Source organism: Ranitomeya imitator, chromosome 5 (genome assembly GCF_032444005.1).
Source record: "Ranitomeya imitator isolate aRanImi1 chromosome 5, aRanImi1.pri, whole genome shotgun sequence".
In the NCBI taxonomy this organism is placed as follows: domain Eukaryota; kingdom Metazoa; phylum Chordata; class Amphibia; order Anura; family Dendrobatidae; genus Ranitomeya; species Ranitomeya imitator.
The window spans coordinates 173,490,239-173,517,563 of NC_091286.1; the positions used below are offsets into that span (position 1 = coordinate 173,490,239).

The 27,325-nt window shown below is 46.6% G+C and overlaps 1 protein-coding gene across 2 annotated transcripts in view; it reads left to right on the top strand.

Annotated features, from left to right (window-relative positions):
- THBS2 (thrombospondin 2) overlaps positions 1-27,325 on the top strand; it is an 800,800-nt gene that overhangs the window by 686,911 nt on the left and 86,564 nt on the right. For both annotated transcript variants that reach the window (XM_069769328.1, XM_069769329.1), the window contains exon 21: positions 12,348-12,487. In XM_069769328.1, the coding sequence (XP_069625429.1) occupies positions 12,348-12,487 (140 nt within the window). The remainder of the gene's footprint in view (positions 1-12,347; positions 12,488-27,325) is intronic.

Sequence of the window (27,325 nt, forward strand, 5' to 3'; positions counted from 1 at the left end):
ATACACCTGTCCAATCCTGCAGTCCAGGCACAACTGCATTACCCCTTACAACCACCGGAGGGACCCCAAAAGCTGAATTCACAACAGTACCCCCCCTTGAGGAGGGGTCACCGAACCCGCACCAGAGCCCCCAGGCCGATCAGGATGAGCCCGATGAAAGGTACGAACCAAATCAGCGGCATGGACATCAGAGACAGAAACCCAAGAATTATCCTCCTGGCCATAACCCTTCCATTTGACAAGGTACTGAAGCTTCCGCCTCGAAAAACGAGAATCCAAAATCTTCTCAACAACATATTCCAACTCCCCATCGACCAACACAGGGGCCGGAGGATCAACAGAGGGAACAACGGGCTCCACATATTTCCGCAACAAAGATCTATGGAAGACATTATGAATAGCAAAAGAGGCCGGAAGCGCCAGGCGAAAGGACACCGGATTAATAATCTCAGAAATCCTATAAGGACCAATAAATCGAGGCTTAAACTTAGGGGAAGAAACCTTCATAGGAAGATGACGGGAAGATAACCAAACCAGATCCCCAACCCGAAGCCGGGAACCAACACACCGACGACGATTAGCAAAGCGTTGAGCCTCCTCCTGAGACAGCACCAAATTGTCCACCACATGAGCCCAAATCTTCTGCAACCTGTCGACCACAGAATCCACACCAGGAAGGTCAGAAGGCTCAACCTGCCCAGAAGAAAAACGAGGATGAAAACCAAAATTACAAAAAAAGGCGAAACCAAAGTAGCCGAACTAGCCCGATTATCATGACATGAGCAGTACATGTACTGCTCATATCGTGTCTCCCCCTCTGATGTGGGCTCCGGCGGTGAGCCCACATCAAAGTCGCGACATGTCAGCTGTTTTGTACAGCTGACATGTGTGCGCAATAGCGGCGGGTGAAATCGCTATTCACCCGCCGCTATTAACCTGTTAAATGCCGCTGTCAAACACAGACAGCAGCATTTAACTACCGCATCCGGCCGGGCGGCCGGATATGACGTCATCGCCGACCCCCGTCACATGATCGGGGGTCGGCGATGCATCAGGAAGGTAACCATAGAGGTCCTTGAGACCTCTATGGTTACTGATGCAGGTCTGCTGTGAGCGCCCCCCTGTGGTCGGCGCTCACAGCACACCTGCATTTCTGCTACATAGCAGCGATCTGATGATCGCTGATATGTAGCAGAGCCGATCAGGCTATGCCAGCTTCTAGCCTCCCATGGAGGCTATTGAAGCATGGCACAAGTAAAAAAAAAATGTTTTTAAAAATATGAAAAAAATATAAAAAATATAAAAGTTTAAATCACCCCCCTTTCGCCCCATCCTAAATAAAACAATTAAAAAAAAACCAAACCTACACGTATTTGGTATCGCCGTGTTCAGAATCGCCCGATCTATCAATTAAAAAAAAGCATTAACCTGATCGCTAAACGGCGTAGCGAGAAAAAAATCCGAAATGCCAGAATTACGTTTTTTGGTCGCCGCGACATTGCATTAAAATGCAATAACGGGCGAGCAAAAGAGCGTATCTGCGCAAAAATGGTATCATTAAAAACATCAGCTCGGCACGCAAAAAATAAGCCCTCACCCGACCCCAGATCACGAAAAATGGAGACGCTACGGGTATCGGAAAATGGCACTTTTTTTTTTTTTTTTTAGCAAAGTTTGGAATTTTTTTTCACCACTTAGATAAAAAATAACCTAGTCATGTTAGGTGTCTATGAACTCGTAATGACCTAGATAATCATAATGGCAGGTTAGTTTTAGCATTTAGTGAACCTAGCAAAAAAGCCAAACAAAAAACAAGTGTGGGATTGCACTTTTTTTGCAATTTCACCGCACTTGGAATTTTTTTCCCGTTTTCTAGTAAAAGACATGGTAAAACCAATGGTGTCTTTCAAAAGTACAACTTGTCCCACAAAAAATAAGCCCTCACATGACCATATTGACGGAAAAATAAAAAAGTTATGGCTCAGGGAAGGAGGGGAGCGAAAAACGAAAACGCAAAAATGAAAAAGGGCCGCGACTTGAAACTCGGCCAATGGCAAAAAAGCCACCCAATCATCCTGATCAGCAGACACAAAGCATCTCAAATAGGTCATCAAGGTCTGATTAGTTTGCTCAGTCTGGCCATTTGTCTGAGGATGAAATGCAGAAGAAAAAGACAAATCAATGCCCAGCTTGGCACAAAAGGCCCGCCAAAACCTAGAAACAAACTGGGAACCTCTGTCGGACACAATATTCTCTGGAATACCATGCAAACGTACCACATGCTGAAAAAACAACGGAACCAAATCCGAAGAAGAAGGCAATTTAGGCAAAGGCACCAAATGAACCATCTTAGAAAATCGGTCACAGACAACCCAGATAACCGACATTCTTTGGGAAACAGGAAGATCAGAAATAAAATCCATAGAAATATGTGTCCAGGGCCTCTCGGTGACCGGTGATGGCAAAAGCAACCCACTAGCGCGGGAACAGCAAGGCTTAGCCTGCGCACAAATCCCACAGGACTGCACAAAAGAACGCACATCCCGCGACAAAGAAGGCCACCAAAAGTACCTACCAACCAAATCTCTGGTACCAAAAATCCCAGGATGGCCAGCCAACACAGAACAATGAACCTCAGAAATCACTTTACTAGTCCATCTATCAGGAACAAACAGTTTCCCCACTGGACAGCGGTCAGGTTTGTTAGCCTGAAATTCCTGAAGAACCCGTCGTAAATCAGGGGAGATGGCAGAAAGAATCACCCCTTCCTTCAGAATGCTGAACGGCTCAAGAACCCCAGGGGAATCAGGAAAAAACTCCTAGAGAGGGCATCCGCCTTAACATTCTTAGTACCAGGAATGTACGAGACCACAAAATCAAAACGGGAGAAAAACAGGGACCATCGAGCCTGTCTAGGATTCAGCTGTTTGGCAGACTCGAGGTAAATCAGATTCTTATGATCGGTCAGGACCACAATACGGTGATTGGCCCCCTCAAGCCAATGTCGCCACTCCTCAAATGCCCACTTCATAGCCAACAACTCCCAATTGCCGACATCATAATTGCGTTCCGCAGGCGAAAACTTCCGAGAAAAGAAGGCACACGGTTTCATCAAGGAACCATCAGAATTCCTCTGAGACAAAACGGCCCCTGCCCCAATCTCAGACGCGTCAACCTCAACCTGAAATGGAAGAGAAACATCTGGCTGACGCAACACAGGGGCAGAAGTAAATCGGCGTTTAAGCTCCTGAAAGGCAGAAACAGCAGCGGAGGACCAATTCGTCACATCAGCGCCTTTCTTTGTCAAATCGGTCAGAGGTTTAACCACACTGGAGAAGTTGGCAATGAAACGACGATAAAAATTAGCAAAGCCCAAGAATTTCTGAAGGCTCTTCACAGATGTGGGCTGAATCCAATCATGAATGGCCTGAACCTTAACCGGATCCATTTCTATAGATGAGGGAGAAAAAATGAAACCCAAAAAAGAAACCTTCTGCACTCCAAAGAGGCACTTTGACCCCTTCACAAATAAAGCATTATTACGGAGGATCTGAAATTCCATCCTGACCTGTTTCACATGAGACTCCCAATCATTGGAAAAAATCAAACTATCATCCAAATATACAACCATGAATTTATCAAGATACCTCCGAAAGATATCATGCATGAAGGATTGGAACACAGATGGGGCATTAGAGAGTCCGAATGGCATTACAAGGTATTCAAAATGGCCTTCGGGCGTATTAAATGCAGTTTTCCATTCGTCACCCTGCTTAATACAAATAAGATTATATGCCCCTCGAAGGTCAATCTTAGTAAACCAGCTAGCCCCCTTAATCCTAGCAAACAAATCAGTAAGCAAGGGCAAAGGGTATTGAAATTTGACCATGATTTTATTCAAGAGGCGATAATCAATACAGGGTCTCAAGGAGCCATCCTTCTTGGCAACAAAAAAAAACCCCGCTCCCAACGGTGAAGAAGATGGCCGAATATGCCCCTTCTCCAAAGACTCCTTAATATAGCTCCGCATGGCGGCATGTTCTGGCACAGACAGGTTGAAAAGTCGGCCCTTAGGGAACTTACAACCTGGAATCAAGTCAATAGCACAATCACAGTCCCTATGCGGTGGAAGGGAACTGGATTTGGGCTCATCGAATACATCCTGGAAGTCTGACAAAAACTCAGGAATTTCAGAAGAGGGGGAAGAGGAAATTGACATCAAAGGAACATGATCATGAACCCCCTGACAACCCCAACTAGTCACAGACATGGATTTCCAATCTAACACCGGATTATGTAGCTGCAACCATGGAAAACCCAGTACAATATCATGCAAATTATGCAACACCAGAAAACGACAATCTTCCTGATGGGCTGGCGCCATGCGCATGGTCAGCTGTGTCCAAAACTGAGGTTTATTTTTAGCCAACGGTGTAGCATCAATGTCCCTCAAAGGAATAGGGTTCTGCAAAGGCTGCAAGGGGAAACCACAACGTCTGGCAAATTCTAAAGGTACCGTCACTAGTGTTGAGCGATACCGTCCGATACTTGAAAGTATCGGTATCGGATAGTATCGGCCGATACCCGAAAAGTATCGGATATCGCCGATACCGATATCCGATACCAACACAAGTCAATGGGACACCAAGTATCGGAAGGTATCCTGATGGATCCTAGGGTCTGAAGGAGAGGAAACTCTCCTTCAGGCCCTGGGATCCATAGTGAGGTGTAAAATAAAGAATTAAAATAAAAAATATTGTTATATTCACCTCTCCGGCGGCCCCTGGAACATCACCGCGAGGAACCAGCGTCCGGCAGGCTTCTTTGTTCAAAATGAGCGCCTTTAGGACCTGCGGAATGACGTCGCGGCTTCTGATTGGTCGCGTGCCGCCCATGTGACCGCCACGCGACCAATCAGAAGCCGCGATGTCATTCCACAGGTCCTAAAGGCGCTCATTCTAGGAATTTATCTGAGGAATGACGTCGCGGCTTCTGATTGGTCGCGTGGCGGTCACATGGGCGGCACGCGACCAATCAGAAGCCGCGACGTCATTCCGCAGGTCCTAAAGGCGCTCATTTTGAACAAAGAAGCCTGCCGGACGCCGGTGACTCGCGGTGATGTTCCAGGGGCCGCCGGAGAGGTGAATATAACAATATTTTTTATTTTAATTCTTTATTTTACACCTCCGATACCGATACCCGATACCACAAAAATATCGGATCTCGGTATCGGAATTCCGATACCGCAAGTATCGGCCGATACCCGATACTTGCGGTATCGGCATGCTCAACACTAACCGTCACACTAGACGATATCGCTAGCGATCCGTGACGTTGCAGCGTCCTCGCTAGCGATATCACCCAGTGTGACACGCAGCAGCGATCAGGCCCCTGCTGTGATGTCGCTGGTCGGGGAAGAAAGGCCAGAACTTTATTTCGTCGCTGGCTCTCCCGCTGACATCGCTGAATCGGTGTGTGTGACACCGATTCAGCGATGTCTTCGCTGGTAACCAGGGTAAACATCGGGTTACTAAGCGCAGGGCCGCGCTTAGTAACCCGATGTTTACCCTGGTTACCATCGTTAAAGTAAAAAAACAACCACTACATACTTACCTAACGCTGTCTGTCCTCGACGCTCTGCTTCTCTGCTCTGGCTGTGAGCGCCGGGCAGCCGGAAAGCAGAGCGGTGACGTCACCGCTCTGCTTTCCGGCCGCTGTGCTCACAGCCAGACCAGAGAAGCAGAGCGCCGAGGACAGACAGCGGTAGGTATGTAGTGTTTGTTTTTTTTTACTTTAACGATGGTAACCAGGGTAAACATCGGGTTACTAAGCGCGGCCCTGCGCTTAGTAACCCGATGTTTACCCTGGTTACCGGCATCGTTGGTCGCTGGAGAGCTTTCTGTGTGACAGCTCTCCAGCGACCAAACAGCGACGCTGCAGCGATCCGGATCGTTGTCGGTATCGCTGCAGCGTCGCTTAGTGTGACGGTACCTTAAGTCCATTAAGTTCAGAGCGGCGCCTGAATCCACAAATGCCATGACAGAAAATGATGATAATGAGCAGATCAAGGTCACAGATAACAGAAATTTAGGTTGTATAGTACTGATAGTAACAGAACTAGCGATTCTCTTTGTACTCTTAGGGCAATCAGAAATAACATGAGCAGAATCGCCGCAGTAAAAAGACAACCTATTCTGACGCCTGAATCTTTGACGTTCAGCTCTAGACAAAATCCTATCACACTGCATAGGCTCAGGGCTCCGCTCAGAGGACAAAGCCACAGGGTGCACAACTCTGCGCTCGCGCAAGCGCCGATCAATCTGAATGGCCAGAGACATAGAATCACTCAGACCAGCAGGCGTGGGGAACCCCACCATAACATCTTTAATGGATTCAGAAAGACCCTTTCTGAAAATTGCCGCCAAGGCATCCTCATTCCATTTAGTCAGTACAGACCATTTTCTAAATTTCTGGCAATACGATTCTGCCGCTTCTTGACCTTGACACAAGGCCAACAAGATTTTCTCAGCCTGATCCACAGAATTAGGCTCATCATACAACAACCCCAATGCCTGAAAGAAAGAATCAACATCAAGCAAAGCAGGATTGCTAGTTTCCAGGGAAAATGCCCAATCCTGTGGGTCACCACGCAGCAGAGATATGATGATTTTAACCTGCTGAATAGGATCACCAGAAGACCGGGGTCTTAATGCAGAAAACAGTTCACAGTTATTTTTGAAACTCAAAAATTTAGATCTGTCACCAAAGAATAAATCAGGAGTGGGAATCTTAGGTTCTAAGGCAGGAGTCTGAACAATATAATCTGAAATACCCTGTACCCTAGCAGCAAGCTGATCCACCCGAGAAACTAACTCCTGAACATTCATGTTATTACTAGATTCCGTAGCCACCCAGAGATTAAGAGGGAAGAGAACACAGAATAGACTGGAGAAAAAAAATGGCTCAAGAGCTTCCTTCCCTTCTTCTGAGATGCATCTAACTCATTATTGGCCAGTTGTACTGTTATGATCTGGTGGCCTAGGAGCAGCATGAGACGGACTCTGGAGAAGGTGGTCCCTGTACTGACCGCAAACCCTGAACCTAGCAGCGCAACTAGAAGTAGCCGTGGGGGGTACCTAACAATCCCTAGACCCCTCGGCACAGCCTCAGAACTAACTTCCCCTAAAGACAGAAACCGGAAACCTATCTTGCCTCAGAGAAAATCCCCAAAGGATAGATAGCCCCCCACAAATATTGACGGTGAGAGGAGAGGAAAATAACATACGCAGATATGAAATCATATTTTAGCATAGGAGGCCACACTAGCTAAAAAGAAAGAATAGAACAGAGTACTATGCGGTCAGTATTAAAACACTAGAAAATATCCACCACAGAAAATACTAATCACCACATCTGACTAAAGACATGGGGGGTATATCTGCATCTGCAGAGACACAGCTTGGCTGCAAAAAAATCCTTCACAGACAAAGCTGGACAAGACAAAAACATGAATATGCACAGAACTATAAGGTCCACAGCAGGTGGACAGCAAAAACAAAGCCAGGACTTATCTTTGTAGAAAAGCACAGCAAACTGGAGAGACCAGCAGGGAAGTGAATCCTCCAAAAACAATGGACAACTGGCAGGGACTAAAGAGTCCTGCAAAGCTATATACCCGAGTCAGTTTTTCAATTAGTAGATACAGCTGTCAAATACTGCAGCCAGGCACAACTGCATTACCCTCTACAACCACCGGAGGGAGCCCAAAATCTGAATTCACAACATCAGTCTCCCAAAAAAAAGGGAGATTTAAAATCTCAACACCTTTATATACACCTTCTACCTTGTTTTACAGTACCATATACTGGTTGTTATTTTGGTTAGATTTTCCAAAAAATGAGGAAGTCAGGTGGAAGAGGCCGTGAGCAGTGGTTGTGAGCTGTACTGATGGTGGTGGTGGTGCATCTGGTGGTAGTGGCAAAAGCACAATAGCCAGCGTCATTTTCTGGCTACACAAGGCCTCGAAGGCTCCCTTTTCTGGGAGTAGGAAAACAGCTTTTAAAGCTGGAGCAGCAGGAAAAAGTTTTGGCTTTCCTTGCTGACTCAGCCTCTAGCTCTTTCGCCTTCTTTTCAGAAAGTTCCAAATATAAAAGCAGCAAGTCGTCAGTGGATGCTCCCGGTCAGGAACAAGATGTTTCCTTGTGTCCTTCACCCAAACCAAAAGTGAAGGATGCGTCAGGCGACACTACAGGTTACTCCATGGAGCTCTTTACACATACCGTGCCTGGGTTAGAATGGGAAATTGTTAACTGCCCATTACAAGATGAATCGGACATGGAGTGCACTGATGCACAGCCACAGCTAGATTATAATGCTGTTCCATTGACTCAGATCACAACATTGCCCTCGCAGTGTACTGAGCCAGAATCTGACCCTGATGAGACTATGGTGCCCCGTCCCGAACACTATAGCACCTTACACGGTGACACAGAGGAAGGTGCACATGACATTGAAGAGGTGGTCATAGATGACCCAGTTGTTGACCCAGATTGGCAGCCATTGGGGGAAGAAGGTGCCGCTGCCACTAGCTCAGAAGCGGAGGAGGAAGATCTGCAGCAGCCATCTACATCGCAACAGCTGTCATCTGGCAGGCCCATATCTGGCCAAAAACGTTTGTCAAAAACAAAAACCGTTTTAGGACAGCATGGCCATCCGGTGAAAGTAGCACAGCGTGCAATGCCTGAAAAGGTATTCCATAGTAAGGATCAGTGCAGTGTGGCAATTTTTTAACCAAGATCCGAATGATCAGTCAAAATTTATCTGTAAGAAATGCTCAAAGACCTTTAGCAGAGGGAAGAATCTTCAAAATTTAAATACAACGTGCATGCTTAGACATTTATCCAGCATGCACTTGCAAGCCTGGACTAACTACCAAACGTCCCGTACCGTTGGTGCACCTGCTCACAATGAAGGTAGTCAGCAAAGCTACATTGCTTCCCTCACTGTAAGCCCACCGGTTAGGACACCACCAGCAGCAAATGTGGAGATATCGTTACAAGGCCAAAACAGTCAGGGAATCACAAGGTTATTGGTAGGAAACGCTGTATGTAGGCCAACATCGAGAATACCATCACCAACCCTCTCTCAATCCACCATGTCCACCACCACCGATAGTTCCACCATATGCACCTCTCCAGTCCAGCTCACCCTTCAAGAAACTGTTGTTAGGAAAAGAAAGTACTCATCCTCTCATCCGCATACACAGGGTTTGAACGCCCACATTGCTAGACTAATCTCGTTAGAGATGATGCCCTACCGGTTGGTTGAAAACGAAGCTTTCAAAGCCCTGATGGCCTACGTAGTACCACGCTATGACCTACCCAGTCGACACTTCTTTGCGAGAAAAGCCATCCCAGCCCTCCACCAGCATGTCAAAGACCGCATTGTCCTTGCACTGAGGCAATCAGTCAGTAGAAAGGTGCACCTCACAACAGATGCATGGACCAGTAGGCATGGCCAGGGTCGTTACGTGTCCATCACGGCACACTGGGTTAATGTGGTGGATGCAGGGTCCACAGGGGACAGCCATAGTGGGACAGTTCTGCCTAGCCCACGGTCTAGGAAACAGTTGGCTGTAGGCGTTCGCCACCCCTCCTCCTCCTCCAGAAGTGAAAGCTCGTCCACAGAGCGCAGTCGCACGACCACTCCATCGGCAGCTGCCAGTGTTGCACACGAGGTGACCCATTATCGAACAGCTAGTGGGAAGCGTCAGCAAGCTGTGTTAGAAATTAAGTGTTTGGGTGACAACAGACACACCGCAGAAGTACTGGCCAAGTATTTGCAGCAACAAACTCATGGCTGGGCAGTGTACATCTTGAGGCAGGCAAGGTAGTCAGTGATAACAGAAGAAATTTTATGGCTGCCATAGCCCTTTCAGAACTTAAACACATTTCTTGCCTGGCTCACACCTTGAACCTGGTGGTGCAGTGCTAACTCAAAAATTATCCGGAGTTACCAGCCCTGCTCCTGAAGGTGCGAAGACTTTGCTCGCACATCCGCCGGTCGCCCGTACACTCCAGCCGTATGCTGAACCATCAGTGATCGCTGAATCTTCCCCAGCACCGCCTAATAATCGACGTGTTGAACTCCACACTGCACATGGTTCAGAGGCTGTGCGAACAGATGCGTGCTGTAATTAATTTGTGGGAGGATACACATACACGGGCAAGCAGTTGGATGGCAGACATGGAGTTGTCTGGTGTGCAGTGGTCGAAGCTCCAAGACCTCTGTCAAGTCCTTCAGGGTTTTAAGGAATGCACACGGCTGGTAAGTGCAGATGACGCCATCATAAGCATGAGCATCCCATTAATGCGTCTGCAGATGCAAAGTTTGACGCACATTAAGGAGCTGGCGTCTACAGCCGAGGAGAAGGGAAGCCTTGATGACAGTCAGCCATTGTCTGCTCAGGGTTCTGTCCTGGAAAAGGTGACAGTCAGCCATTGTCTGCTCAGGGATCTGTCCTGGACAAGGTGGCGGACGAAGAGGAGGAGGAGGATGATGGGGATGAATATTTATGGGAGGAGGATGCTTCACAGGGGGCAATAGAAACTGGTGGCGTTGCAAGGTCAGGTACAGGGTTTTTGCGGGACACACGTGATGTTGATTTGCAAGAAAGTGCTCCTCAACCCAGCACAAGCAGTGAATTGACACCTGGAACATTGGCCCACATGGCTGAGTATGCCTTGCGTATCCTAAAAATAGACCCCCGCATTATCAAAATGATGACCGATGACGATTACTGGTTGGCCTGCCTCCTGGATCCACGATATAAAGGAAAATTACAAAATATCATGCCACATGAGAACCTTGAGCAAATATTGGCTACCAAACAAGCAACTCTTGTAGACCATTTGGTTCAGGCATTCCCAGCACACAGCGGCGGTGATGGTTCTCACACGAGCCGTAGGGGGCAACATGGCAGAGGTGTTAGAGGTTCACAAATTCAAAGTGGCATTGGACAGAGGGGTTTTATGACCAGGTTGTGGAGTGATTTCGCAATGACCGCTGACACGACAGGTACTGCTGCATCGATTCAAAGTGACAGGAGACTTTTGTCCAGTATTGTTACGAACTACTTTTCCTGGTCTTTCCTGACAGCTCATCATCTGATACCATGATCTCCATTCCTGAAGTTTTTTAGATTCTTGGCCTAGCTGGTCTCCTATGCTCCCTATCCACTTTCCCCTTCCTTGGGTGAAATTTCAGGATTATGCTTCTAATCCTTGTTGAACCGTAGGTCCTGGATGTCACAGAAGTTCCTAAAGGCCTAACCGCTGACCACTCCAATTGCCCAGATCACACCAATCATGAAGACAGACTTGTCACCCTTTTAATTTTCTCTGTTCACTGTCCTATTCACAATTGAAAACCTTCTAGAACAATTCCTCTCACTCTGCTCTAGCTCCTCCCACTAACTGAAAATTACCTCAGGAAGGCACTCTCCTGCCACTACACTGGCTCCGCCTCCTTTCTCAACTGTCACTACTCTGACTGAAAACATACCTGGTTTCACTAGGTAGGCATGTACAGGCATGCAGGGCCCAAACCTGCACACCCCCTTACACAATCACCCAGAACAGATGAAACAAATAGGAGATCCCACAGACCCAGCCAGATAGAACGACTGAGCTGTCATTCACAATACTCACACCTCTGCCTCAGATTAGGCAGTTGAGCTGTCTCTCACAATCCTGACAATTCAGCAAGCATCCATAGGACAACCGTGAGTGGTGGAATCGTGACAGCAGTGTTGTGAAATTTAAGTCACATAAACAAAGTTTTTTACTAATTACTTGTTGTGGATTACATTTTTTTAACAATAATGACTGAAGGTCTAAGCAATCACTAAGCCATACATTATTATTCAGAATAAGCTGAATACCTAATTAGTGATGAGCGAGTATACTCGTTACTCGGGTTTCCCAGAGCATGCTCGGGTGGTCTCCGAGTATTTTGTAATACTTGGAGATTTAGTTTTCATCGTCGCAGCTGCATGATTTGTGGCTGCTAGACAGGCTGAATACATTAGGGGATTCCCTAACAAATAGGCATTCCTCACATGTATTCAGCCTGGCTAGCAGCCATAAATCATGCAGTTGAGGTGTAGAAAACTTTAAATGTCCGAGCACTGCAAAATACTCGGAGACCACCCGAGCAGGCTCTGGGAAACCCGAGCAACGAGTATGCTCGCTAATTACTATACCTAATATCAAAAAACCTGAATATTCATTCTTTTTCCTCAAATACATACCGCAAACTGCACATGCTAATTGTATTTTCTTCCTCAGAGTTGTAGTTTATGAAGGAAAGCAGATCATGGCAGACTCTGGGCTACTCTTTGACAAAACATATGCTGGTGGACGGCTGGGACTCTTTGTTTTCTCCCAAGAGTTGGTATATTTCTCTGATCTCAAGTATGAATGTAAAGGTGAGTGTTGTTCTTTTCAACATAAATTTAACTGGTATATTTTTGAAGGAATACTATTGCATATGTTTCAGAAATATAATAGCGTTAATGGTACAATCAGATCAGAAAGCTAAACTGATACTAGAAGAACATTAAAGCGGATGTCAGTAATGGACAATGCTTTATTAGTTGCCCTAGCATGGTGCATAAATATAAACAATGTATACTTGCCATGCGCTGCTCCTACACTCTTAGCCCAGTGTCCCTCACGGGTCTCATGATATAAACAATGTCACTAACTGCTGTGGCCAATCAGTGGCCGCTGATCGGCTGCAACCTTCACTATTATTAGAAGAACAGAGTTTCTTCCTCATAGTTATACATATATGCTAGATGATTTGCATAGCTCCGCCTACTGCAAAGGATTCTGGGTAAACCTGCTATTCTTTGTATTATGCTGCTTGCAAGTACTTTCCGTTTCAGGAAAGCATCCGCTGATACAGAAGGCATTTTTTTTTTATTTATGCAGAACACTGGGCCAAATAATTAATAATATAATATAAGGTAATATGGGATTGTGTAATGATAAACGATTTACCATTTGGTAGTAATGTAAAATTAATTATTTTAATTTATTAATTATATAATTTATAATTATTTTAATTTTTGTGACCAATAATAAAACTTGTCACTTTAAGGATAAAAAAAGTACCGTATTTTTCGGACTATAAGACGCACTTTTTTCCCCAAATTTTTTTGCGAAAAATGGGGGGTGCGTCTTATAGTCGAAATATACTTTCAAATCAGGTGGCGGAGGTCCCAGTCCAATGTTGCAGCCTCCCTTCCCAGGCTGGTGTGGCTCTCTGTCCCGAGATCCCGTTGCCGCGATCTGAATCTGAGCATGCGCCGCCCCCAGTGGCCATTTTCCCAAAGTCCACCTCATCGCAGGAAAAGATCTGCATGGGCCTCCAGGCTTTCGCAAAATACCGGTGGAGCCCGGCCACCCCGCAGACCACCGCCACCACTGCCCCCATCCCACAGAACACCGCCGCCCAGCAGGCCACTGCTGCCCCACAAGTGTCCGCCGCCCCACAGAGCTCCTCTGCCTCACAGAGCACCGCCGCCCCACAGAGCACCTGTTGCAAAATGCTGATGGAGTCCGGCCACACCACAGAGCAGCACCACCGCACCAGCCTGGACCAACGAACAACCCCTGTGACCACTCCTCCACCTGTGCTGAAACCCCCCATGGTAAGCTGAATTCGGACTGTAAGACGGACCCCCATTTTACACATTTTTTTTTCCTTATTTTCCTTCTGAAAATTTGGGATGTGTCTTATGGTCCGAACAATATTGTAGATGTTTTGACCTGTTTATATAGTAAATATCATGAATAAACATATAAAGCTGGACTATTAAGAAAGGAAATATAGCAGGTTTTTGTCTCATCTTTTCTTTAGGAGTGCACTGCCCTGTGCCCCCCGACTTCCTGATTTGCAGTGTGCTCCTGAAGATTCACAGTTCAGGCCAGTGGCATGGTTGAGCAGCTGCTCCCAAACTGAGCTCTCCCTGATGCTTTGCCTCTGCAGCTTTAAAGAAGCTCTGAGGGAATGGGGGCTTGCTCCAGCAGCCTGATCAGCTTCATAGCAGATCAAGCGGGCACGACTTAGGTTAATGACCACTCTGAGGCTGTAGTGAGGCCAGTAACCTAGACAAAAATCAGTAGATTATAAAATTAAAAATCAATCCATTCCTAAGAATGGAAACATGGAGAATAAAAAGTGTATTGCAAAGTTCCTTATTCTTACAAGCACTTTGCAATTTTAACAATTGAAGAACCTTAGACTGCTCCTTTAATCCATTGCAATCTTTTTGGAAGACAAGTAAAAACAAATGTAAAGCTATTACTAAATCATAAATTACCAAACTTAAGCATTTATATAAAAAAAAAAAATGAAAAAAGAAAATTACATACATAGAATGAGAGACTGTCACGGTTCCACCCCTCAGTGTGTCTGGGATGCAGTTACTGACAGTTCAGCTATCCAATCTGAGATGGGGATGCATCTGCTGTCTCCAGGTGTTCATTATTCTAGGTGATTGCCATGCTTCTTAAGCCCCGAGGGTGGTTTGCACGTTAATGACCAGGCCAATTTTTACAGTTCTGACCACTGTCCCTTTATGAGGTTATAACTCTGGAATGCTTCAACGGATCTTGGCGATTCTGAGAATGTTTTCTCGTGACATATTCTACTTTATGATAGTGGTAAAATATTACCTGCGTTTATTTGGGGAAAAAATGGAAATTTGGCGAAAATTTTGCAATTTTCCAACTTTGAATTTTTATTCCCTTAAATCACAGAGATATGTCACCCAAAATACTTAATAAGTAACATTTCCCACAAGTCTACTTTATATCAGAAAAATTTTAGAACCAAAATTCTTTGTGTTATGGAGTTATAAGCGTTAAAAGTTGACTAGCAATTTTTCATTTTTACAACAAAATTTACAAAACCATTTTTGTTAGGGACCACCTCACATTTGAAGTCACATTTAGGGGTCTATATAGCAAAAAAATACCCCAAAGCGACACCATTCTAAAAACTGCACCCCTCAAGCTGATCAAAACCACATTCAAGAAGTTTATTAACCCTTCATGTGCTTCATGAGAGCTAAAGCAATGTTGAAGGAAAAAATGAAAATTTAACTTTTTAGTCATGAAAACGATCTTTTAGCAACAATTTTTTTATTTTCCCAAAGGTAACAGGAGAAATTAGACTGCAAAAGTTGTTGTCCAATTTGTCCTGAGTACGCTGATACCCCATATGTGGGGGGGAACCACTGTTTGGGCGCATGGCAGGGCTCGGAAGGGAAGGAGCGCCGTTTGATTTTTTTCAAGCTAAAATTGGCTGGAATTGCGATCGGACGCCATGTTGCATTTGACGAGCTCCTGATGTGCCTAAACAGTGGAAACCCCCCACAAGTGACCCCATTTTGGAAACTAGACCCCCTAAGGGACTTATCTAGATGTGTGATGAGCACTTTGAACCCCCAGGTGCTTCACAGAAGTTTATAACGCTCGGGAGTGAAAATAAAAAATCATATTTTTTGCACAAACATGATGGTTTAGTCCCCAATTTTTTTATTTTCACAAGGGTAACAGAAGAAATTTGTTATGAACAGGTAATTCAGAACCACAATGGACATTGAAGTTCAGAGCACACAAAGTGACCTGACAAATACCAAAAACAAAGGACGAGCTCTGAGACGTGGGAACTCTGCTGACCGCAATCCCTAATCCTAACACACCACACTAGAGGTAGCCGTGGATTGCGCCTAACGCTCCCTATGCAACTCGGCACAGCCTGAGAAACTAACTAGCCCTGAAGGAAGAAAAATAAGCCTACCTTGCCTCAGAGAAATTCCCCAAAGGAAAAGGCAGCCACCCACATATAATGACAGTGAGTAAGATGAAAATACAAACACAGAGATGAAATAGATTTAGCAAAGTGAGGCCTGACTTACTGAATAGACCGAGGATAGGAAAGATAGCTTTGCGGTCAACACAAAAACCTACAAACAACCACGCAGAGGGGGCAAAAAGACCCTCCGCACCGACTGACGGTACGGAGGTGCTCCCTCTGCGTCTCAGAGCTTCCAGCAAGCAAGAAAAACCAATATAGTAAGCTGGACAGAAAAAATAGCAAACAAAAAATAACACAAGCAAAACTTAGCTTATGCAGGAAGACAGGCCACAGGAACGATCCAGGAGGAAGCAAGACCAATACTAGAACATTGACTGGAGGCCAGGATCAAAGCACCAGGTGGAGTTAAATAGAGCAGCACCTAACGACTTAACCTCATCACCTGAGGAAGGAAACTCAGAAGCCGCAGTACCACTCTCATCCACAGGAGGGAGCTTGGCCACAGAATTCACAACAGTACCCCCCCCCCCTTGAGGAGGGGTCACCGAACCCTCACCAGAGCCCCCAGGCCGACCAGGATGAGCCACATGAAAGGCACGAACCAGATCGGCAGCATTGACATCAGAGGCAAAGACCCAGGAATTATCTTCCTGACCATAACCTTTCCACTTAACCAGATACTGGAGCTTCCGTCTCGAAACACGAGAATCCAAAATCTTCTCCACTATATACTCCAATTCCCCTTCAACCAAAATCGGAGCAGGAGGATCAATAGATGGAACCACAGGTGCCACGTATCTCCGCAACAATGACCTATGGAACACGTTATGGATGGAAAAAGAAGCAGGAAGAGTCAAACGAAAAGACACAGGATTAAGAACCTCAGAAATCCTATATGGACCAATGAAACGAGGCTTAAATTTAGGAGAGGAAACCTTCATAGGAATATAACGAGATGACAACCAAACCAAATCCCCAACACGAAGTCGGGGACCCACACAGCGCCTGCGGTTAGCGAAACGTTGAGCCTTCTCCTGGGACAAAGTCAGATTGTCCACCACATGAGTCCAAATCTGCTGCAACCTATCCACCACAGTATCCACACCAGGACAGTCCGAAGACTCAACCTGCCCTGAAGAGAAACGAGGGTGGAACCCAGAATTGCAGAAAAACGGCAAAACCAAAGTAGCCGAGCTGACCCGATTATTAAGGGCGAACTCAGCCAAAGGCAAAAAGGACACCCAATCATCCTGATCAGCAGAAACAAAACATCTCAGATATGTTTCCAAGGTCTGATTGGTTCGTTCAGTCTGGCCATTTGTCTGAGGATGGAAAGCCGAGGAAAAAGACAAATCAATGCCCATCCTAGCACAAAAGGCTCGCCAAAACCTCGAAACAAACTGGGAACCTCTGTCAGAAACGATGTTCTCTGGAATGCCATGTAAACGAACCACATGCTGGAAAAACAACGGCACCAAATCAGAGGAGGAAGGCAAATTTAGACATGGGCACCAAATGGACCATCTTAGAGAAGCGATCACAAACCACCCAAATGACCGACATTCTTTGAGAGACGGGGAGATCCGAAATAAAATCCATAGAGATATGTGTCCAAGGCCTCTTCGGGTCCGGCAAGGGCAAAAGCAACCCACTGGCACGAGAACAGCAGGGCTTAGCCCGAGCACAAATCCCACAGGACTGCACAAAAGAACGCACATCCCGCGACAGAGACGGCCACCAAAAGGATCTAGCCACCAAATCTCTGGTACCAAAGATTCCAGGATGACCAGCCAACACCGAACAATGAACCTCAGAGATAACTTTATTCGTCCACCTATCAGGGACAAACAGTTTCTCCGCTGGGCAATGGTCAGGTCTATTAGCCTGAAATTTTTGCAGCACCCGCCGCAAATCAGGGGAGATGGCAGACAAAATTACCCCCTCTTTGAGAATACCCGCCGGCTCAGGCAAACCCGGAGAATCGGGCACAAAACTCATAGACAAGGCATCCGCCTTCACATTTTTAGAGCCCGAAAGGTACGAAACCACAAAGTCAAAACGGGAGAAAAACAGCGACCAACGAGCCTGTCTAGGATTCAACCGTTTGGCAGACTCAAAATAAGTCAAGTTTTTGTGATCAGTCAAGACCACCACGCGATGCTTAGCTCCTTCAAGCCAATGACGCCACTCCTCGAATGCCCACTTCATGGCTAGCAACTCTCGATTGCCAACATCATAATTTCGCTCAGCAGGCGAAAATTTCCTGGAAAAGAAGGCGCATGGTTTCATCACCGAGCAATCAGAACTTCTCTGCGACAAAACAGCCCCTGCTCCAATTTCGGAAGCATCAACCTCGACCTGGAACGGAAGCAAAACATCTGGTTGGCACAACACACGGGCAGAAGAAAAACGACGCTTCAACTCCTGAAAAGCTTCCACAGCAGCAGAAGACCAACTGACCACATCAGCACCCTTCTTGGTTAAATCAGTCAATGGTTTAGCAATGCTAGAAAAATTAGCGATGAAGCGACGATAAAAATTAGCAAAGCCCAGGAACTTCTGCAGACTCTTCAGAGATGTTGGCTGAGTCCAATCATAAATAGCCTGAACTTTAACAGGGTCCATCTCGATAGTAGAAGGAGAAAAAATGATCCCCAAAAATGAAATCTTCTGAACACCAAAGAGACACTTTGACCCCTTCACAAACAAAGAATTAGCACGCAGGACCTGGAACACCATTCTGACCTGCTTCGCATGAGACTCCCAATCATCTGAGAAGACCAAAATATCATCCAAGTATACAATCAGGAATTTATCCAGGCACTCTCGGAAGATGTCATGCATAAAGGACTGAAACACTGATGGAGCATTAGAAAGTCCGAATGGCATAACCAGGTACTCAAAATTGCCTTCGGGCGTATTAAATGCTGTTTTCCATTCATCGCCCCGTTTAATACGCACAAGATTATACGCACACGAAGATCTATCTTGGTGAACCAACTAGCCCCCTTAATCCGAGCAAACAAATCAGACAGCAGCGGCAAGGGGTACTGAAATTTGACCGTAATTTTATTTAGAAGGCGGTAATCAATACAAGGTCTCAGCGAACCATCCTTCTTGGCCACAAAAAAGAACCCCGCTCCCAATGGCGACGATGACGGGCGAATATGACCCTTCTCCAAAGACTCCTTCACGTAACTCCGCATAGCGGCGTGCTCAGGTACAGATAAATTAAACAGTCGACCCTTAGGAAACTTACTACCAGGAATCAAATCAATCGCACAATCACAATCCCTATGCGGAGGTAGGGCATTGGACTTGGGCTCATCGAATACATCCCGGTAATCAGACAAGAACTCTGGGACCTCAGAAGGGGTGGATGATGAGATAGACAGAAATGGAACATCACCATGTACCCCCTGACAACCCCAGCTGGACACAGACATTGATTTCCAATCTAATACTGGGTTATGGACTTGTAGCCATGGCAACCCCAACACGACCACATCATGCAGATTATGCAACACCAGAAAGCGAATATCCTCCTGGTGCGCAGGAGCCATGCACATGGTTAGCTGGGTCCAATACTGAGGCTTATTCTTGGCCAAAGGCGTAGCATCAATTCCTCTCAATGGAATAGGACACTGCTAGGGCTCCAAGACAAACCCACAGCGCCTAGCATACTCCAAGTCCATCAAATTCAGGGCAGCGCCTGAATCCACAAATGCCATGACAGAATAGGAAGACAAAGAGCAGATCAAAGTAACGGACAAAAGAAATTTCGACTGTACCGTACCAATGGTGGCAGACCTAGCGAACCGCTTAGTGCGCTTAGGACAATCGGAGATAGCATGAGTGGAATCACCACAGTAGAAACACAGCCCATTCTGACGTCTGTGTTCTTGCCTTTCAGCTCTGGTCAAAGTCCTATCGCACTGCATAGGCTCAGGTCCATGCTCAGATAATACCGCCAAATGGTGCACAGATTTACGCTCGCGCAAGCGTCGACCGATCTGAATGGCCAAAGACATAGACTCATTCAGACCAGCAGGCATAGGAAATCCCACCATGACATCCTTAAGGGCTTCAGAGAGACCCTTTCTGAAAATAGCTGCCAGCGCACATTCATTCCATTGAGTGAGCACGGACCACTTTCTAAACTTCTGACAATAAATCTCTATCTCATCCTGACCCTGACACAGAGCCAGCAAATTTTTCTCTGCCTGATCCACTGAATTTGGTTTGTCGTACAGCAATCCGAGCGCCAGAAAAAACGCATCAATATTACATAATGCAGGATCTCCTGGCGCAAGGGAAAATGCCCAGTCTTGAGGGTCGCCACGTAATAAAGAAATAATGATCTTAACTTGTTGAACTGGGTCACCAGAGGAGCGGGGTTTCAAAGCCAGAAATAGTTTACAATTATTTTTAAAATTCAAAAACTTGGCTCTATCTCCAGAAAATAACTCCGGAATAGGAATTTTAGGTTCTAACATAGGATTCTGAACCACTAAATCTTGAATATTCTGTACATTTATAGCGAGATTATCCATCAAAGAGAACAGACCTTGAATGTCCATGTCCACACCTGTGTTCTGAACCACCCTGATGTAAAGGGGAAAAGAGAGACAGAACACAGTGCAAAGAAAAAAAAATGGTCTCAGAACTTCTCTTTTCCCTCTATTGAGAAGCATTAGTACTTTGGGCCTCCAGTACTGTTATGAACAGGTAATTCAGAACCACAATGGACATTGAAGTTCAGAGCACACAAAGTGACCTGACAAATACCAAAAACAAAGGACGAGCTCTGAGACGTGGGAACTCTGCTGACCGCAATCCCTAATCTTAACACACCACACTAGAGGTAGCCGTGGATTGCACCTAACGCTCCCTATGCAACTCGGCACAGCCTGAGAAACTAACTAGCCCTGAAGTAAGAAAAATAAGCCTACCTTGCCTCAGAGAAATTCCCCAAAGGAAAAGGCAGCCCCTCACATATAATGACAGTGAGTAAGATGAAAATACAAACACAGAGATGAAATAGATTTAGCAAAGTGAGGCCCGACTTACTGAATAGACCGAGGATAGGAAAGATAGCTTTGCGGTCAACACAAAAACCTACAAACAACCACGCAGAGGGGCAAAAAGACCCTCCGCACCGACTAACGGTACGGAGGTGCTCCCTCTGCGTCTCAGAGCTTCCAGCAAGCAAGAAAAACCAATATAGCAAGCTGGACAGAAAAAATAGCAAACAAAAAATAACACAAGCAAAACTTAGCTTATGCAGGAAGACAGGCCACAGGAACGATCCAGGAGGAAGCAAGACCAATACTAGAACATTGACTGGAGGCCAGGATCAAAGCACCAGGTGGAGTTAAATAGAGCAGCACCTAACGACTTAACCTCATCACCTGAGGAAGGAAACTCAGAAGCCGCAGTACCACTCTCATCCACAGGAGGGAGCTTGGCCACAGAATTCACAACAGAAATTGGACCAAAAAAGTTGTAGTCCAATTTGTCCTGAGTATGCCGATACCCCATATGGAGATCGGACGCCATGTCGCGTTTGGTGAGCCCCTGATGTGCCTAAACAGTGGAAACCCCCCACAAGTGACCCCATTTTGGAAACTAGACCCCCTAAGGAACTTATCTAGATGTGTGGTGAGCATTTTTATTCTCAAAGAGCTTCACAGAAGTTTATAACGCCCGGGCGTGACAATAAAATATCATATTTTTTCCACAAATATGATCGTTTAGTCCCCAATTTTTTATTTTTACAAGGGTAACAGAAGAAATTGGACCACAAAAGTTATAGTCCAATTTGTCCTGAGTACGCCGATACCCCATATGTGGGGGGGAACCACGGTTTGGGCGCATGGCAGGGCTCAGAAGGGAAGGAGCGCCATTTGACTTTTTCAAGCTAAAATTAGCTGGAATTGAGATCGGATGCCATGTCGCGTTTGGTGAGCCCCTGATGTGCCTAAACAGTTGAAACCCCCCACAAGTGACCCCATTTTGGAAACTAGACCCCCTAAGGAACTTGTCTAGATGTGTGGTGAGAACTTTGAACCCCCAAGTGTTTCACTAAAGTTTATAACGCCCGGGTGTGAAAATAAAAAATCCTATTTTTTGCCCACAAAAATGATCTTTTAGTCCCCAATTTTTTAATTTTCCAAGGGTAAAAGGAGAAATTGGACCGCAAAAGTTGTTTTTCAATTTGTCCTGAGTACGCTGGTACCCAATATGTGGGAAAAAACTGTTTGGGCACACGTTGGGGCCCGAAAGGGAAGTACTTAAGTTTTGGAATGCAGACTTTGATGGAATCGTCTGTGGGCGTCATGTTCCATTTGCAGAGCCCCTGATGTGCCTGAACAGGAAAAAACCCCACAAGTGACAACATTTTGGAAAGTAGGCCCCCAAAGAACTTACGTAGATGTGCCTCCTTTGGAATAAATCTGTTTCCTGTAAATTATTAGTGCATGGAGGTGTGCTACAATTTAAAGCAATCCTTCATACACAGGCCAGGTTTTTCGGGGCAGGTGTCGCATTGATAGATGGTGTCCTTGCGTATTCCTCTTTTGTAGCACACTCGGCACCTTTTTTTTGCGGCTTACCCTTTCTTCCAGTTGGCGGGACCACCCCCGGAAAATGCTGACATGGCACGATACATGTACCTTCAGGTCCAGAAGTACTGGGGCCCGCTCCTTCCCTCGTGCCAAACATCAGGGCCTTAACCACTACCTCCTGGAACTGAAGGTATGACGTATCGGTGTTGTGTTCACATTGTGACAGCAGGAAAGCGTTGAGCATTGCCATTTGTACAATGTGCACGGACAGATTTTTGTACCACACCCTGGCCTTTCTCAAAGCACTGTACGGTTTGAGGAGTTGATCAGAGAGATCAACGCCCCCATGTTTTTGTTGTACCCCAGTACACAGGTCAGTTTGCTGACCTCTGTAGAGGTACCCCTTACAGTGCTGAGGGCGCTACCATCACCGTGTATGGTGGTCAATAGAAGGACATCCCTTTTTGTCCTTGTACTTGACCACCAGCAGGTGGTCGCTACATTGGGCTTTGCTCTCACCTTTTCTGAGAGTCTGCCCAAGAAGCGTCTTCGGGAGGCCTCTCTGATTTTTTTCAGACAGTACTGCAGGCTGCGGTATGCGGTACCTCGCGCAGAGAGAGATTTGTAGAGTGGGATGCTAGTGTAAAAGTTATCGGTATAGAGATGATAACCTTTATCCAGCAGTGGGTGCACCAAATCCCACACAATTTTCCCACTCACTCCCAGGATAGAAGGACACTCAGGCGGTTCAATCCTGGTGTCCTTCCCTTCGTAAACTCTAAAGCTGTGGGTGTACCCTGAGGTACTCTCACACAGCTTGTAGAGTTTGATTCCGTACCTGGCCCTTTTGCTGGGCAGGTATTGACGGAATTTGAGCCGCCCCTTAAAATGAATTAAGGACTCATCCACGCAGATGTCCCTTTGAGGCACGTACACTTCAGCAAACTTTTTGTTGAAGTGTTCGATGACTGGCTGAACTTTGAACAGACGGTCAAAGTTGGGGTCATTTCGTGTGGGACACCGTGCATTATCGTTGTAATGCAGGAACTTATGGATGGCCTCAAAACGCGTCCGGGTCATGACCATTCAGAATACTGGAGTGTTATATAAAATATCAACACTCAAATATTGCCGAAGTTCAGGCTTCTTCAGGATCCCCATGTGGAGGACCAGGCCCCAAAACTGCATCACTTCAACTGCGTCTAGAGGAGACCAGTTAGAATATGAGGAACCCGAGTTTTGGTCCAAAAATTGCCGAGCATACAAGTTAGTTTGCTCCACCATGAGGTTAACGAAAGTCTCAGAGAAAGAGACTTTGAAAAAATCTTGTTCTGTGAGGCCGGTGGTGTCAAACTTGATTCCTGATTCTGACACAAAATCAGGAATCAGTGGCTCGTAATTTTCGGGTGGCAAGGTCCATATGGGGTCCGCAGTGGGGTGCACTGGTTCGTCTTCAGCAATGGTTGGCGCTTCATCAATGATGGGCCTTGCTTCATCTTCTGTCCTGCGGCGTCTGCATGGCAGTTCCGCAGGGCCAGAGGAGGAAGATGAGGAGTGGGAAGAGGATGAGGAAGAATCGGAAAAATAAAGAAAAGTGGGATCCTCTCCCTCGCTGTCAGTGTCGGAGGCAAGGAAAGAATATGCCTCCTCCGCTGAATAGCGCTGTTGGGATGAACGGGACGAGCGGGACGTTTTTTTTATAAGTGTGGTGCTTGGGAGTACTTTATTGGTAACTATGTGTAAGTGTGGGGGGGATAGTGGTGGGTGCAAACTACTCTGAAAAGAAAAAGCTAAAGGAAAAAAAAGCAAATAGGGAAAAAAATACCTGTGAAAGAAAAGTCTAAAACAGCAGGCCCTAGCTCTGATAAGTGAACCGCGTCACTTATCAAAGTTCGGCAGCTGCTGGGTGTGCGAACGGGGATGTGAAAAAAAAACAGCAGGCACGAGAGCTCTGATAAGTGAACCACGTCACTTATCAAAGTTCGGCCGCTGCTGGGTGTGCGAACGGGAATGTGAAAAAAAACGGCAGGCACGAGAGCTCTGATAAGTGAACCGCGTCACTTATCAAAGTTCAGCGGCTGCTGGGTGTGCGAACGGAGATGTGAAAAACAAATAAAGAAAAGGAAGGCACGGTTTAGACGCGGCGGCTGGGTGAGGACACGGAGATGTGAAAAACATAAAGAAAAGGAAGGCACTGGTTAGACGCGGCAGCTGGTGAGTGCAAGGAGATGTGAAAAAAATAGAAAAGGAAGGCACGGGTTAGACGCGGCGGCTGGGTGAGCGCACGCAGATGTGAAAAAAAATGGCAGGCACGAGAGCTTTGATAAGTGAACCGCGTCACTTATCAAAGTTTGGTGGCTGCTGGGTGTGCGCACAGGTGTGGTGGAAAAAAAAGGAAAACGGCAGGCACAAGCTCTGATAAGTGAACTGCGTCACTTATCAAAGTTTGGTGGCTGCGGGATGGTGTATGGAATTGGGCACAGGGGCTGATGGAAAAAAAAGCGAGCACGAGTGTTGATCGGTAAACTGTCACCAATCAACGCTCGGCAGCTGCTGAACGTGCGCATGGAGGCTGCGCAAAGAGGGACAGAGGGGGTTAAAAAAGAGGGGGAAGGGGGGATGGGGGTTAGGGGGATTAGGGAGGTGAAGAGAGATCAGATAGGGGCTGTTAACACTTACGTTTGTAGTCTCTCTTCTTTATTCGGCTTTCTTTCTTCTTCTTTATTCGGCTTTCTTTCTTCTTTCTTTCGCTCTTTTCTAACGCAGGGGATTGTGGTGTTACAGGCTTCTGTAGCACCACAAGGCCCAGCAACACAAGATCTGGCTGTGTGACCGCTCTGCAGGAGTCCTCAGCTAGATTGGGACCCCTGCAGAGCGGTCAGACAGGTCACCTGCAGGTGACAGACAGGTCACAGAGCGGTCACACCACTGCTTTGAGCCGTCATTGTTGGGATCGAGTGATAACATCGATCCCACCAATCCCTGCAGGCCCTGGGGACCATGGCAACTGCCTAGGATCCCTCCGATCCTAGGCAGGTTACAGCCAGGTCACCAGTAGGGCACACAGCGGTCACAACGTGACCGCCGCTTTGCCCTGTGATTAGCGCGATCGTCAATAGCATCGATCGCGCCAATCAGCTCCTGCTGGGCCTGCACTAGTCTCTGGCCTGCGATCGGTGCGATTGCAGCACCGATCCAGGCCGCTACAGCAGGGTACAGCCGGGTACATCAGGGCACATCACGGTAATACCGTCGCTGTGCCCTGCAATTGGCGCGATCGATTTGATCGCCGATCGCGCCAATCTGGGGGTCTTTTGCCGCTGTCTGGCGTTGCCAGGCACCGGCCCTAGGATCGAGTACATCGGTACTCAATCCTAGCCTGGGACCTCATTGCTTCAGCCATTCCGATTGGCTGAAACAATGAGAAACGCTGTGATTAGCTGTTCAGAATTGAACAGCCAATAACAGCGATCGTGAGGCCTAGGGGGCGGAGCCAGGCCCTGGGATGCCGACACCATCTTCCTGCGACTTAAGTCGCGATGTCGCATTAAACAGTATGACGTACTATCCCGTCACTGGGAATTAAGTCCCAGGTCACCTTGACGGGATAGTACGTCATATGGGATTAAGGGGTTAACTAAGCTGTGTCTCCCAGAACTCTGCCAGATGTACATTCAGCTTGTGAGGTTTGTGTTTTCCTGTGCCTTGAGTTCTATATGCTTCATCTGTTGCGCGACCTTGGACCATTCCCATGTTTAAACCCTTCAGTTCTGATACGTTATCCTCCCGGTACGCTGACCTCGGAACGTTACCTGACTATGCTTTTGTCTCTTCCTTCTGTTTATGACGTACCATCCTGGCCGTGAGAAGTGACTACACACACAGAGATTTCATTATTTGGTTACCAGTAAATGTCTTGACATTACATTACATCATATAACAATAAAAATATAAAAATCTACTATATAATTGTCTAAGGGTCACTTCCGTCTGTCTGTCTGTCTGTCTGTCACGGATATTCATTGGTCGCGGCCTCTGTCTCTCATGGAAATCCAAGTCGCTGATTGGTCGTGGCAAAACGCCCACGACCATTGCCACGACCAATCAGCGATGGGCACAGTCCGGCGGCAACATGGCCGCTCCTTCCTCCCCGGCGCCCGCATACTCCCCTCCAGTCAGCGCTCACGCAGGGTTAATGGCAGCACTAATGGACCTCGTTATGCTGTGGTGTAACGCACTCCATTAACGCTGCTATTAACCCTGTGTGACCAACTTTTTACTATTGATGCTGCCTATGCAGCATCAATAGTAAAAAGATCTAATGTTAAAAATAATAAAAAAAATAAAAAATTGTTATATACTCACCGTCCGTCGGCCCCTCGGATCCAGAACAGGCCTTTCCCGCTCCTCGCGACGCTCCGGTGACCCCTCCATGCATTGCGATCTCGCGAGATGATGATGTATCGGTCTCGCAAGACTGCTTGCTATGTCATCATCTCGCGAGACCGCAATGCACTCTTGAGACCGGAGCGCGTCAGGAGCGTCGGTAAACGCGTCCTGAATCCGGGGGCCAACGGAAGGTGAGTATATAACTATTTTTTTTTTAATTCTTTTTTTTAACAGGGATATGATGCCCACATTGCTATATACTACGTGGGTTGTGCAATATACTACGTGGGCTGTGTAATATACTTCGTGGGCTGGGCAATATACTACGTGGGCTGTGCAATGTACTACGTGGGCTGGGCAATATACTACGCGAGCTGTGCAATATACTACGCGGGCTGGGCAATATACTACGTGGCCTGTGCAATACACTATGCGGGCTGTGCAATATACTACGTGGGCTGTGCAATATACTGTGTGGG